This window comes from Pseudopodoces humilis, chromosome 10 (genome assembly GCF_049639895.1).
Source record: "Pseudopodoces humilis isolate 2021_Gansu_Grassland_sample_001 chromosome 10, ASM4963989v1, whole genome shotgun sequence".
Taxonomy (NCBI): Eukaryota; Metazoa; Chordata; class Aves; order Passeriformes; family Paridae; genus Pseudopodoces; species Pseudopodoces humilis.
In genome coordinates, this window is record NC_142209.1 from 6833795 (window position 1) to 6849447 (window position 15653).

The following is a 15653-nucleotide window of genomic DNA, read 5'->3' on the forward strand; positions in this document are numbered from 1 at the left end:
AAAATAAGGTTTTCCCCACTTTGGCCAGACTAGGGACTCATAGTACAATTTGAAAACCAAATACTTTTTTTTCTAATTTAAAAAGAGATCTGATAAAAGGGAGTCTCTGGGTCAAGATATGCCTGTGATTAGATCTGGCTAAACCTCTACTGAACTTGCACTTATTTCCTCCAACAATTAAGATGTTGGTGTTTGGGATTTTTTTTAAATTTTGTTTCTTAAATTTCAGTTTTCAAGCAGCCAAAGCCCTGTGTCCTTTGAGGAGTCTCTCCCTAAGTTTTCCATTGCAGTTTGTAGCACATGGTTGTGTTCTTCTACAGTGACTTAAGATCTGTGAGATGTTGATTTCTTTGGTTTGGGTCTGTTGTCTTCCTTTTTTGTGAAGTAAAACTGAATGGTCTTTGTTCTTTCAATAAGAAACTTTCCAGGATGCATTAGGCTGGGATGGAACTTGCAGCTCACTCTAAGGGGACCCCCACACACCTGTTCAACATTATTCAAATCAGCACAAGCCATGCAATACTGACTTCTAGTGCCAAAGTAGAAAAACCACTAAAGGCTGGATTTAAAAGATTCTGTTTTGGTGTTGAAATATAATAAATATTGTAAAATTGCTGGGCTGCAATTCTTACTGTTAAAGTAATGGAATGGCCATATTTCTATCCACAAGTGACACGTGCTTGTTTTATCATACAGGGGATCGGAGCAACCAGTGCCCTGTGGGGTTTGCTTTGGACTCCTCTGGGCCTTATTGCTCAGGTAATGACTGACATGGGTGGGTGTAACCATGAAGTCCTAGAGTGCTTTGGCGGGGAAGGGGCCTTAAAGATCCCCTATTTCCACCACTGCTATGGGCAGGGACACCTTCCACTAGCCCAGGGTGCTCAGAGCCCTGTCCAAACTGGCCTTTGACACTGCCAGGGATCCAGGGGCAGCCACAGCTTCTCTGGGCACCTTGTGCCAGGGGCTCTCCACCCTCACAGGGAACAATTCCTTCCCAATATCCCAACTAATCCTGCCCTCTGGCAGTGGGAAACCATTCCCTGTGTCCTGCCCCTGCAGGCCCTTGTCCCAAGTCCCTCTCCAGCTCTCCTGGTGCCCCTTCAGTCACTGGAAGGGGCTTAGAAGTTTCCATGAAGCCTTCCCTTCTCCACGTGAACACCCCCAGCTCTCCCAGCCTGGCTCCAGAGCAGAGAGGCTCTGGAGCTGGATACATTATTAAACCCCCAGAACCTATATCCTCTTTATTTAGAATTCAAAGTATGCACTTAAAAAGTGTGAGTTATCCTTGCTAACAGGTTGTGTATCCAAGGGCAGTTGAAGATGTTATTTCCATCCTCATCTACAATATGAGTAGTGCCCAGACAGCTTTTAAATCGGTACCTCAGGTACACGTGGAGGACACTGAGCCTCAGGCTCTGCTGAGCCTGCAGAGCAATGAAGGACTTAGGTGACCTGTGTGGAGGAAAGGATGAGTGTTGGCACCTCAGACAGGTGCCCATGTGTTCCTGCTTGGGGGATGGAGGTGGAGAGAAGCACATGAGTGCACTGGCTGTCCCTCTAGAGTCGGGGTTGTCTTAGAGAGAAATCATCTGACATGATTTTGTGAACTTAGTACATTACCTCTTGAAAGGCTGCAATGAAGGGAATGGCCGGATCTGGTTTTGCCTTGTGGGCTTTACTAGTCACACCCCTCTGAGGAAGAATCAGATTGGAGTAGTTTCTTGGGAAATCTCACTGGTTTTATAAACATTTTCTTGTTCCAGATGAAGATGAATGTGCTGTGGGAAATCCTTGTTCCCACACCTGTCACAATGCTGTGGGATCCTACTACTGCTCCTGTCCCAAAGGCCTCACCATCTCTGCTGATGGCAGAACGTGTCAGGGTAAGAAAGGTGCTGCTGGGGACAGCTTAGATGTAAATACCCCTTAGATAATTTTTATCTAAGGCCTTAAAATACCTTAAGAGGCACTTAAATTGCTAAGGAAAGGTTTTATTCAGGCCATTTTCTCATAAGAACACAATTTATTGGTGGTATTCTAATTATTTCATAGCTGAATGTATTTTCAGTCACGTGTTTCTAGTTGCTTGTGCTGAAGGCACTGGTTAGTGTGTCCTCTGTGCGGGGTTTGCAGCTCATTTCTCATTGCAGACGTCGATGAGTGTGCGCTGGGAGGGCACAGCTGCCATGCAGGGCAGGACTGCGAGAACCTGCCTGGCTCCTTCCGCTGCGTGCTCCGCTGTGGGAGCGGCTTCCGCAGGACACCCGACGGCTTCAGCTGCCAAGGTACACACGGGCTGTGGCTCAGGGACCATCAGCCCTCATGCAACTGAAAATGCTGCTCTCATGCAACTGAAACTCACTTTAGGGGGTGTCTCCAAGTACCTGTCTAGAAATTTTCATTCTTAAGGTTGTAGATTTTTGCAGGTCTGGTTTTCCTATAGGTTTGTTTTGTTTCTTAATCTTTTGCTTCTTCTGTCTTTAGAAGTAAGTTTAAAATCCCATCAGAGAAGAACTTGGCATTCTTGGGTTTGTGTCCCGTGTGCGTTTTCTTGTACAAAGATGAGAGAGCAGCAAACACTCCTGAGCAGAATTCAGCCAAACCCTGCTCAGGTAATGCCCAGGGGGCAACTTCCAGCCCTGGTGCCAAGGATTTGTGTTGTTCCACAGACGTTAACGAGTGTCAAGAGTCCAACTCCTGCCATCAGCGTTGCTTCAATACCATAGGAAGTTTCCACTGTGGCTGTGACCCAGGATTCCAGCTGAAGGGAAGGAAATGCATAGGTAGGGATGAAGTTCTGAATGTCCATTCCCTCTTTCCAACAGAGTTCAACATTTATTTGTTGCTCTATTTGCTTATGAAAGGAAGTGTTACTATGGATAATGTAAATGTACTTGATGTACATTTTGGAATCTGTCAAGCAGTACTGAAAGCCAGAGGCAGCAAGAATTGGGCTGACTGATCTTTGTGCATGAAATGATTCAATGTGTGGACACAGGGTAATTTCATTACATAATTGAGTCCAATCCTGCACGGTTTTTTTTGGCTTTTGTTTGAATAAGATGTCAATGAGTGCAGGCAGAACGTGTGCAGGCCTGATCAGCTCTGCAAGAACACCCGTGGTGGCTATAAGTGCATTGATCTGTGTCCCAGTGGAATGACCAAAGCAGAGAATGGGACTTGCATTGGTGAGTAGAAGCATTAATGCTCTGTGTGGTTATGGGAAACACAGGGACAATGGTGATGTTCATTTTTTTAAATAATCCTGAAGATTGTCCACCTCCTGTTATTAATACTTGCACATACTAAAGCACCAACTTGTTTTCGCTTATGGAAGACCTATATTTAACTTTTTTTGTAGTTGGAATTAAAAAGCAGATGTATCCTTGCCACCTCTAGTTTTCCACTGTTCTTAAGCAAGAAAAGTGGGATTTCCTTTGGTGTCTTTTCTGTGTTGGCACCTTGATTCCTCTCAGTTATTACTGACTGAAATATTTTGCTCTGTGTGTGCATGATTTCTTAAGAGTTTGGCTCAGGAGCTCTCAATCAAGATCACAGGTCCCTGCTACTTATCAGGGAGGGTTTTAAGCACAGCTGATGTCGTAGGTGGCACCAAAGCTTTTGTTCCAGTGGAATCATGGGATGATTTGGGCTGGAAGAGACCTTAAAAATCACCTATTTTTACCCTTTGCTGTGGGCAAGGATACCATTCACTATCCCAGGCTGCTCCAAGCCCCATCCAGCCTGTCCTTGGACATTTCCAGGGATGGAGCAGTGACAGCTTCCTCCCCCAGTAAGGATGTTGCAGAGCTGTGACTGTTCCCTTGCTGTGTGCTGCAGATGTTGACGAGTGCCGATCGGGGTCGCACCAGTGCCGCTACAACCAGCTGTGTGAGAACACCCGCGGCAGCTACCGCTGCGTGTGCCCGCGAGGATTCCGCTCCCAGGGCACAGCCAGGCCCTGCGTGGGTAAGCTGCCACTCAGTCCTCTCACACCTTTGCTCTGCTTTTGCCTTTCTGCTGCAACACAACAGCAAGACCATGCTGTAGAGACAAGTTTGCTCTGCATTTCCAAATTGCCCATTTAAAAGTGTTCCATTCTATATACAGTCAGAGCTAAATGGTTCCAAAAAGATTGGTTTGGGGCCGTACTTTGAAAATAAAGTGTAAGAGGGTCTCAGAGCACTGGTGGATGGATGTGGCAAATCACCACTCCACAGGAGGTTCAGTTACAAAAATCAGATGGGGTTTGTTGATGTGCCTGGCTGAGCCCTGGCCTGCCCTGGCTCACCCCTGAAGTCAGTCACATAGGGAGTCATGTGGGTTCCCATACGGAGCACTTGCCAAGGAGCTGCAAGAGGCCCAACAGACCCAGAACTGAGTTTGGCTCCTGAACATCCCAAATACACCTATCCCCCATCAGGACTGCCAGGGGTGTTCCCCAGCAGGCAGAGCACAGGGGTCTATTCTGCATTTCTTCCTCAGTGCTTCCCTCCTGGCATGGATGGCTCCCAGCAGGGAAGGAATAGGATCCCTGGCACTCACAAGAATGCCAACCATGCAGTCACTCCCTGTTCTACCGTTAGCATAAAGCCACGAATGGTTTTCTCCCATGTCACGGGAGGCTCCAGAGCTCTGACATGGCAAGCAAGAGAGTTTAATGTATGGGGCCAGGGCAAGTGGATAAGCACTTCCCCTGGCATTTAAGAGACTTCAGGAAGGCAGTAGGATCATTTAGAATCACCTTTACTGCATTTATGTCAAATACTTAAAGTGTAAGAGCTGGCCTCCTGATAATGAGGATTTCTGAATGCAGGTACGTGATACCAAGTGAGGGTGGTTTTGGTTGCTGTTAAGTATCATGTCAGAAAAGCATTCCTCCCTGCTGACTTCTTCAGGATTAATTCTCCTAAGTGATACAGAGTTTTTTCTTATTTTATTTTATTAACAACCTAAGATTTTGGACTGTCAAAAACCAGGAATGTTTGGTATTTTTTTAAAGAAATTGCATTAAGAAGTGTTTGGCTGTAGACCAAGATATTACTTCTGCCATCTGCCTCTGTACTGAAATAAAACTAATCCCAGACTCTTAACTTATATTTAAGCCATTTAAACTTCTAACAGGAAGAAGTCGGGTGAAGTGTAGGACTGTAGGTTTTCACAGAACACCAGCAGCCTTAAAGCTACTTTCTGACCAAGGGCCATTGAAAGCTCCCTCCTAAGGTGTTTTTATAGTTGGAATTTTTACATTCTTAAAATATATATTGATCCAAAGTATTAATTTTGTTAATAAAATCCAGTTTTTATTGTCATTGTTGACAGTGAGGATGGGAGGAGTTGAAAAGTAAGTAGGGCCCAAGACTGAAACAGAAGTGAACTTTGCTCCTGCCTGTGCCATCTTTACCCTGGGTAAAGCCCTTTGTGCCACAGTACCCTGTTTTATTTGTAGGACGGGGATAAGATGCTCCTTTGTGACTCCCATGGAGCTCTGCCTGCCCATTTACCTGAATTACAGCATTTCTGGGAGCTGTGTTCTTTTCTCTCCACATAGGTGGAAGGGCTTTACTAAAAGCTGCTATAGTGCAGATTACACATGCAAGGCTATCTAGAATATAAAATCAGGTACTGATTTTCAAATTATAGCCTGAAAATGTAACTATTTCAATTTCAAATTAATTTTACCTTGTTCTTGTAAATATTAGGATTCCCATGCCTCAGTAGCCTCTTCTCACAGAGGCATCCCTGGAACCAACTCTGGAGACTCTCTGCAGTCTATTCTGCTTGTATTGCACAGGCTGCTCTTGCAGAAGAAATTGCTCCAATTTTCACCTGTTGTCTTTCATAATGTCTATGATAATCTTCTATTGCTTATCCACAACTTGTTCCAAGGACTTTGGTTGTCATAAAGACATCAGTGTTAATTTATTTTAGGCAGGTACGGAATGTAAAAGTCAGCATTTAACTGCTAAGGAAATAATGAGTTTGTTTTCTTTAACATATATATGAATAATAAATTTTTCATCTTAAGCACATACTGAGATGAATACACTTAAAATTCAGATTAGTTGTTTCCATACTTAAAGTGAAATTCTTGTTTGTAACACCTGAAAATTCTATGTTAAGGATAATTCTAGGAATATGTGAAGTTTCAGTTGTGTGTTTGCCAAATGACAGCTGGAAAAAATATAACTCTCTGCAATTACTGCTTCTGGATTTTCAACTCTTCAAAACATTTAATTGTTAATATCCCCCTAAATTGTTTAAAACCTTAAATGTATCAAATATTAACCACTTCATAAAAATGCAGCCTAATGTTCTACTATATTTCTGAGAGTATTGATTTTTAAATACTTTCCCATGAATTTGTGGGAGTTGCAAGCTGTGCTGAAAAGCCTCTGTTCATAGGGGATCCAAATGAAACTGTAACACTTGCTTAATGGCATTTTTCCAATAGTAATGGAAAGAATACACTCTGCTATAAATTAATTAAACTATTGTTGAGTTGCCATTAAGATCATCTTTAATTTCTAGTAGGAGAATGTTTATAAAATATATGTCAATTATAGATATGTTGTGATATACTTTAGTAGCAGGTTTTTTATTTCTGGTCATTGCAGGGTTGTTTATAATTAATAGACTTTTGTCTTTTCTGGTGAAGAAATACTAAATTTGAAAAGAAATACAATATATGTCAAATTTCCAGCTGAGCCTGAAGTAACTTAATAAAAACTATAGAAAATTCTTTCTGGCAGTGTCAAGAGAGACTGTGGGAGAAGGTCCTGCAGTCCCAAGAGCACTCATAGTTACTTGTGGAGGGAAGGACACTCAGCATGTTGTACCCTCAAGGCCTCTACCATTTGTATGCTCAGCACTCGGTTTTGATTTAAGGGTGATATTTACTGCTGGGGTGGCTCTAATAACTTTGAACTGCAATTTAAACAACTAAAAAGAAAAATACATTTCTTAGGAAGGCAAAAATAATTCTATTTTTTAATTGTCCAAAAGTGAATTAATATGAATTCTTAAGTCTCCTACCTGTCACAACTGGAATGACCAATAACAGCATCAAAAGTTAGAACATACCCGACCTGTTGCCCCTGCAGCCTTGAAATGCATTCTTGAGCCTGATGCCCCTGGATCCCTGGATGTGTCCAAGGCCAGGTTGGATGGGGCTTGGAGCAGCCTGGGATAGTGGAAGGTGTCCCTGCCCATGGCAGGGGGTGGGACTGGCTGAATTTTAAGGTCCCTCCAACCCACAGCATTCCATGATTCTATGATTCCCCCAATACGAGGCACAATAACCACAGCAGAGCCTGTTGTGCTTCCTCAGCGTGGAGTATAAGGAATTTCTAGCACTGTACTTCTCTGGAATGCTCTGTGTTAAGCATTGTCTTTTAAGAAGGGCCCAGCAGCTTCTTCCATTCCTCTGTGGAGCACTTAAGGGAAAAAACCCAATTATTAAGAGAGTGTTGAGCAGCTGAGGCTGAAACAAGGCCTCAGCAGGGCTCCTGTCCTGGTGAGCACAGTTGCATCAGCCTGTGGGAGAATGAAGGTCTCTTACACGCCAGGACAGTGGATCCTGCCTGCTTGGCCTTAGTGTTTTCCATGTTTTACTGCCTCCAAATCTCACTTTTATGTCTTCAGCTTGTTCCTGAGACTGAGATAAGTATCTGTGTGTATATATATGTATAGTTATGTGTTCTTTATTTGTTTTCTCTCCTTTCCACATGGTTTGGGGCTCTGGATCATGTCACATGAGCAGACATTAATGAATGTGAACAAGTACCTAAACCCTGTGCACTTCACTGCACCAACACCCCCGGCAGCTTCAAGTGTTTCTGTCCACCTGGGCAACAGTTACTGGGTGATGGAAAATCTTGCGCCGGATTGGAGAGGGTGCCAAATTCGGGTGCCTATTACAGTAGCTATAACTATGCTCAATTCTCTCCTGGGAGAGACAACCAGCAACTGCAGCACTATTACAGGCACTCCTCAAATCTCTACAGCTCCTTCTCAGAGTATAGGAACAGCAGAATACCTTTCTCCAGGACTAGAAGGAACCTTAGAGAAACTTGTCCTGAAGGCTATGAGGCAAGAAATGCCAGATGTGTAGGTAAATGTCAGTCCTATCTATGCAACTCTGTTTTGGGCCTTTTCTTAGGTTACTGTGTGATAATTACCAGGGGCTGAGGGTTTGTGGTGCTGGGGTTGTGTTTTCTATTACCCTGGTCAATATTCAGAGGGTTCTGCATGTTCTGGTCTCTGCTGTCTTGTCTCACATTGTAGCAAAAATGTTCTCAAACATCCTTATAACCTTTTGTTTTAATTGTGCTGCTTATTACCTGTTTGCCTTTGTTATTCTCTTTCTCCTGATGACAGTAGCTCACCTTGGTGAGTCTTCTCACACTCCAAAAACCACCAGTAGCCTCAGTCTAGTCACAGTGCTTCTGTCAGACTCCTATTGGCATCAGTAATCTGTGTCAGAAAAGTTTGGAATAAACATCTTAGAATCTATCACACTGGGGCCAGTGCCAGTAGTGCCACAGGACTGTCAGTCACTGTCACACAGGCAGCAGGCACAGAAGCTTTTAAATTATTTTATGTATGGAAAGGGGTTGCAGTGTAATTCAGTGAGCATGGAGAAGACATCAAACCTTGTATTTAAGCTACAGAGAGGTTTCAGTAGTCATATCCCATGTGGACTGTTAGGGTATAGGAGTTTAACTGAGAGACACAGGAATACAACTGTGAGAGAAGGAAGGGTTTGTTTCAAATTTGTATCTTCATCCCAGCTTCCAGTTGGAATTTATTAATATGTCATTAATATTAATAATATTAATATTCCATGAAACTTTCATTTCATTGAGTATCTAAATCTTAAAGTGATTGTTTAATATGAAAAATACCCCCAAATGATGCTTTTGTTAAAGAAAATTCTTTCAGTAGGCAAACCATCAGGTTTTGCTAACACCACAGAGATTGTAGTCACATTTGTTTCTCTTCTCTGCATTTTGATCTAATGCAAGCCTTGTCAGTCAGACAGAGGGGAAGCAAAGACCTTCCTTCCACTGATTTAAACATGCAGGTCTGAACTCCTGCATGAGATTACTGCTGTCTGGAACTAGGCAGAAGTTTCAAAAGCTGTTATAATAATATATACACTTTATATGTGTCTAAATCATGCTAATGTGCTTTGAAAACTTTACATAATGTGGTCTGGTACTTTTGTATTTGAGAGGGAGATTTAAAAAAAAAAAAAGTAGAAAGAGCATTTAGTGACAGTTTTCCCAGCTGCTGAACCTAATTCATCCCTCTGGCATGGGCAAGGTCAGTTTAAAAGGGAAACAGCTTTGCCTGAGGAGGGAGTGACTGTAAGGAAGACTCCCTCAGTGACAAGGCTTCCTCTAGTGAGATAACTAGTGTGGGTGTTCCATAAGCATGTTGCTTAACAGCTGATTGATTATCAAGCAGCTCAGATTGCTTTTTGGGCAGGACTGTGTTTGTATGACCCTGGCAGTGGACACAGGTGGCACATCCCCCTTTTTCACAGAGCTCTGTCTCATAACTGCTCTCCTCAACTGAGATCTGTCACAGTTGCTCTTCATCAAGGGGAAGAACCCCTCAAAGCTGTCTTTAGTGCCTGCAGAGTTACAAGGAATGGCACAGGTAAGGGGAGAGGACAGTCTAGTCTTAGATGTTCAACCCCATCAGAAAAAAAGATCAACAACTCCCACCAGCTCTGTCCATACACTTGCAGTACATAAATAGGGGAAAAGTGCCTGTGTTCATTGCAGGCTCAGGGAATGCTGAGGTGTTGGTCCTTCTCTCCACAGACATCGATGAATGTGAGAGCAGAGACACATGTCAGCACGAGTGCAGGAACAGCCTGGGCAGCTTCCAGTGTGCCTGTCCCATGGGATACCGCCTCATGCCCAACGGCAAAACCTGCCAAGGTACAGAGAGCCATCCCTGCAGTGCTCAGGGGGGAGGTCTGCAAAGAAACCAGACACAAACCAGGCCCAGCACATGGCTCAGCCACCTCTCTGAATTGGCTATCTAAGAGTCAGCATGCAAAATTTCAAGTTTTTATATTCCATTCTTCACTGTTTCATAAAACATCAGCAAACTAGACAATTGCAACTTCTAATTCCCTGCAATTCCTCTGTGACCTCACATTACATGGGGCTCCAAGCTGCAGGGTTAAACAGAGGCACAGTCTGGGCTCTGCTCAGCCTTTACCCACTTTGGTTTTCACCCTTTAATTCTTCTACCAGCAGTTCATCCTTTGCGTGTTTTTCCATTCAGATATTGATGAGTGTCTTGAAGAGAACATAAGTTGTGGATCAAATCAGATGTGTTTCAATATGAGAGGAAGCTTCCAGTGCATAGACACTCCTTGTCCACCCAACTACCAGCGAGAGCCACATTCTGGGTATGTTTTATTCTCAGCCCCTTCTCACCTGCCCCAAGCTCAGCACCTTAATCTTTGTGGTTGTTAAAGAAGAAACTTCAAGTTTGCCTGACACCAGTAGGGCTCACAGTAGGTAAAGGTAAGGCATTGACATTAGAGATCAGAGTCCTGGGATGCTTTGGGTTGGAAGGGACCTTAACAGAACATCCACTTCCACCTTCTGCCATGGGCAGGGACACCTTCCACTATCCCAGGGAGCTCCAAGCCCTGTCCAGCCTGGCCTTGGACACTTCCAAAAATGGGGGCAGCCACAATTTCTCTGGGCAACCGGTGGCACTGCCTCAACTGCCAGGGAAGAATTCCTTCCTAACATCTAATCTGAATCTTTCTAATGGCCTGACTTGACTTCAGCTTCAAAGCATCAGATATATTCTTGTAGTCATGAAAATAATGCTAAGTTCCTGATTAATTTTGTTATTTCCCTGTTCTGGAAAAAAATCCCCCATACTAATATCTTTTCATCTTTCAATATCCTCAAAGAAAAATAGCTTGTTTCATAGTCAGAAACCTTGGTCAGGTCCTTTGACCTCCATTAACACTGGCAAGCTGCATTAGCAAAGATTTCATGTTTTAACTTTTGATTAATAAAAGTAAATTTTATTCTGACCTTTATTCCAAATTCTTTGTTTTATGACTGTGAAAAACGATGTTCACCTTTTGGTATAATTTTAAAAGTTTAATAAAAAGACAATTAGAAGACAGAAGTAAAGCAAAATGAACAAATAACAGCTGGGTGCCTTAGTATTCAGCTAAGAGTGCATGTTTACTAACAAAGGACTGTCCCTTAAAAACACCAATCTCTTGCATATTCAGTAAATTCTTATGCATGATTCAAACATTCCTTTTGTGTTCTAGATGTTCCTTTGTTTAGCTTCAACCCCCCCCTCCCCCGCAGATCAATCTCCTTGGCTCTGTTGAGTCTCACACTCCCTGATAACAGAGGTTCAATAAATTCCTGCCTTGGAGCTCCAGTCACTGCTGACTTCATCTGGATAAGATAATCTAAGAATGCAGGGGGCATTTCTGAGTATCTTTTTATTCTCTGGGTTATATGAACTAAAGTAGTCTTTATTTTAATAACATACTACAGCCTAATATATATATATGTGTGTGTGTGTGTGTGTGTGTGTATTACACCCTATTTCTAAGTTTTATGCAGCAAAGCTTTCCAACATTATACATATAACATTCATTTTAATATTGGTGAAAAGCCAATAATACAACATGTATCTATAACAATGGCATAACAGATGCATACCTCAAATGCTGTCCAGAACATTTTAAACAAGGTCTTCCCATTCTTATGTTTAAGACCACAGTCACTAAAACTTACCCCATAGAAATCAGTGACATCAGTGTAGCCAACATCTTTCTGGAATGATCCTGTTGAGGCAAAAAGGGTCATTAAACTGGGCTGCAGCTCTAAAGGAACAATGAAGGATGAAGAGTGCATGAGCACTTCTAGAAAAGTTTTAATCTGCAATAGGGTAAACAGGAGAAGAATTTCTCCTCTAAAACCTAGCCCAGTACTTAAGATACTGTGCCTTCTCCCTGGGCTAAAGTCTTCTGCTTCTTCCTAGGTTCTGTCTCAAAAGCTGCCCGGCCAACGATCTGGAGTGTGACCTGAGCACCTATGCCCTGGAGTACAAGCTGCTGTCGCTGCCCTTTGGCATCGCTGCGGGGCAGGATCTGATCCGGCTGGTGGCCTACACTCACGACCAAGTCATGCACCCCAGGACCACCTTCCTGATGGCGGATGAGGACCCTGCCTTGCCGTTTGCCCTGAGGGATGAGAACTGGAAAGGGGTGGTGTTCACCACGAGGGCACTGCAGGAGCCCCGGACATATCGCATGGGCGTGCGGGCCCTGTCCTACAGCGCCGACGGCAGTGTCGAGTACCGCACCACTTTCATCGTCTACATCGCCGTGTCTGCCTTCCCCTACTGAGTGCCGGCCCTTGTAGCGAGTCCGCAGCTGAACCTCATTCCCCAGCGCCAGGGGATGCTACTGCTTCAGCCTGACTGCTGCCTGCCCCGTGCACAGAACCACCGTGCTTCCAAGAGTGCTATGCTCTTTTCTCCTCCCCTGCTTCCCACAGGCTGCCTTTCCAGTACCATTGTTCCAATCCAAGAGGAAGATCCATGGCTTTGAGTACCTGTTACCACTTACTTTATTTATTACACTGGAATAGTCATTTTCTACAGTACGTTCTGAAAACCAGCAGAGAAATCTGTGTAGTCAAAGCAGTAAGCAAGGAGCAGCCTCCACTGAAATTAACAGAAGAAAATAAACCCACAATTTCAAGTGGTCTACATATTTTAAAGGTTGATAAGTGTTTTAAATTTTATATATATTAGATTTTTTCCTTATCAATTACCCAATAGAATTAGGGCTGTGCTATACTATGTTGAGTGCTTGAACCCACCAAATGCCACCGTGCACAAGGGTTGCAAATGCGGAAACAAATTACATTGAAATTTGTTTGCAGCTTACAAGAGAATTTGGAACTGGTACCTTTGGTTTCCATGCAAGTGGAAAGATATTGCTATGTTTTGGAAGAAAAAAAACAAAATGGCTTCTTCAACTTCATAGAGCAGGTATTTTATAACTTTTTTTTACTCTACCATTCTGGTATAGCCATTTATTTAACCCAAACCCATATTCACTGCCATGCTCCCAGCTCATTAACTGGGGGTTTTACGCACATGGAACATTTTTCTCCAAAGGTGATGTAAGTTTGGTTCAATAATGTCAATACACTGTACACAAGTAATTTTGCCAAGATGTATTCTATTTTTATGGACATGTATATATGTGGTTTTCCCTATGTGTATTTTCTATGCAGTATCTCAAGAGTGTTTTACAGTTAAGTTTGCATAAAAGGAAAATGTCAGTACAATGAAAATAATCAAAATAAAGGTTCCTATCACCTTTGAGACTGCTGTGAGTTTTATCTTTGAAACAATTCTCCATTTCTAAAGCTCTTACCCTAAGTGCCAGGGGACAATGCAGAAGATACCTTTCCCAGCAAACCAGGGAGCAGCTCCAGCTCTTTTCCCTCTTCCTGGCACTCTGAGATAGTAAGAGATTATCACCAGCTTTAAAGCAGATTTTAAGCCACAGGGGCAAATTGTCTCCAGTAGAATTTTGTCTCTATTATTGTATATCACTAACTAACTTTAGACATCCCCACTTGCTGTCCCCTTGTTTTTTCTTCTCTTTCCAGTGCACCAAGTGAAGTAGTCCTGCAAAACAAGGATGACTTAAAATTATTTTGCACTTTATACAAATTTATCTGAGTTAGAGACTTCAAACTGAACAGGTTTGCTTCTTGGAAACCTGACTTGAATAATAAAAGCAGCTCAACAAAGACAAATCCCATGAAAAAGACATGAGGGAAAGGAGAAATGAGAGTAGGTTGTAATAGGTACAGGTAATTATCTCAATGTCTTTTAAGGATGAGACTCTGACAGAAAGTGATGTCCTTAAGGGAATCTCATTCTACTCTCAGAACACGAAAATTTCTCCTCTGACATATTTTGTGAGAAGGGAAAACAACCCCAACAGTTGACAGCCTTTAAAGGCCAATCTTACCCTAAAAGAAGTAATAGTCACTTCCCAGATGCAAGCCAAGGAGGAGCTGCTTGTCCATGTGGAAGGTGTTCCTTACCCTGAGATGATGCCAGGACTAAAGGACCAGTGAGACGTGGGTCACTGTGAGCGTGGTGGTTTGCACTCGGGGACTCAGAAGTGAAGTGGTCAGGAAAGGAAAATTTGAGCCATGGCCTTCTCTGGACATTTTGAGCTGTGTTACAAATTTCATTTCTGCTCTATTAAAAAGGTTGCAAGTATGTTAAATTAGATCTCAGAGCAACTGTACCTGCTGCTGCTTTACCTCCATAGGCTACCTGACCCTGTTGCTGACAGGCTGGAAAAGCTGCTGCTTATCATTAGTTTTCCTGGCCTAATTCGAGAGGCAAGAGGCAGGTTAGTACATGTTTATGTGCCCACATGAACTTGGGCGTTTGCTAAAGATTAGAAATCCTGCTTTCATAAATCCAAATTTTAAATACAACAAATATTCTACTGTGTTTATTACCACTTTGGATAAGGCTGCCCAAACCTTAGATGCAATTTTCAGTGGCTTGGGGCTCTGCAGTCACTTTGTCCAAGCCCCTCTATTAGCCTGTAGCAATATTTGCACTGTTAAAGGTTCACTACCATTCCATAAAAGGCTGATATGGTCACCACATCATTTGTCACAAAACTATTTGCAGATGCCCTCCAATCACAAATAACTGACTCTCTAATAACAGCATCCTAAGAGCAATATGTGAGAATGTAAAGTTCTTATTAAAAGATACCACGCCACCAGAAAAATAATACTTAAAAAATAAAGGGAGGTTTGAAAGAGCCGAACAGGAATGCTCCATTGCTACCTCAGGCCTGTGCTTACCTTTCTTCTGCACAAGCCTACTGTTTCCACTGCCTACTGGATTTTCTAGTGCTCCATTTTCTCCTGGCCTGTTTATCCCTGAAACGCCGTCCTGTGCCACAGGCTCCTGCCTCTGTTCCTGGCCCTCACCTCTGTGCAAACAGCAACGTTTCATTAACTACACTACCTGGATCAAACACACCCTGTGGACGATGGGAAAAGAGGGTTTTTCTCCCATAGGGAGGCATTTGTACATAGGGGTGGTTTCAGGGTGATATCTGGTGGCATCCCAGCTGCTGGGCACCAGGAGGCTCACCTCCCAGTGGGCACACCTTGGATCCCAGCCACCTGCTTGCTGCAACAGTGCCCAGAGCACTCAGCCCATGCCTGTATTCCAGGAAAATATCTGCTAAACCCCAGCCTTTGCCAGAGCACAACCAGACTCACTCTTCCTCCCAAAAACAATCCTTTCTTGGTAAAGCCTAGAGGAAACTACATGTTAAATACAGCCCTTTGCAAAAACCCATGTGATTCTTTCCAAATATAAGGTCTAGGAGAGGAGTAAGGCAGGAAAAGGAGTTCAGGAATGAAACCAGGGCTGACTGGGGCCAGAAAGGATAGAAAATTCACAGCCAGCATTTCTTGAAGGTGACTGATGCCCTAATGCAAACAGTGCCGCAGCATCAGGTTTCTGTATCTCACACCCACCATACAAGGCAGGTGTTCAGGAATCAGAGGCAGATA

General features: G+C 43.2%; 1 protein-coding gene across 7 annotated transcripts in view; it reads left to right on the forward strand.

The window, feature by feature from the left end:
- HMCN1 (hemicentin 1) overlaps positions 1–13410 on the forward strand; it is a 176103-nt gene extending 162693 nt beyond the window's left edge. For 5 of the 7 annotated variants that reach the window (XM_088060138.1, XM_088060140.1, XM_088060141.1 and 2 more), the window contains 10 exons: positions 697–759; positions 1767–1886; positions 2154–2288; positions 2673–2786; positions 3066–3191; positions 3844–3972; positions 7766–8116; positions 9837–9956; positions 10309–10435; positions 12055–13410. In XM_088060138.1, coding sequence (XP_087916264.1) covers positions 697–759; positions 1767–1886; positions 2154–2288; positions 2673–2786; positions 3066–3191; positions 3844–3972; positions 7766–8116; positions 9837–9956; positions 10309–10435; positions 12055–12421 — 1652 coding nt within the window. In that variant the 3' untranslated portion in view covers positions 12422–13410. The remainder of the gene's footprint in view (positions 1–696; positions 760–1766; positions 1887–2153; positions 2289–2672; positions 2787–3065; positions 3192–3843; positions 3973–7765; positions 8117–9836; positions 9957–10308; positions 10436–12054) is intronic. The other 2 variants (XM_088060142.1, XM_088060143.1) reach the window with 2 other exon arrangements.
- The last annotated feature ends 2243 nt before the right edge of the window (positions 13411–15653 follow it).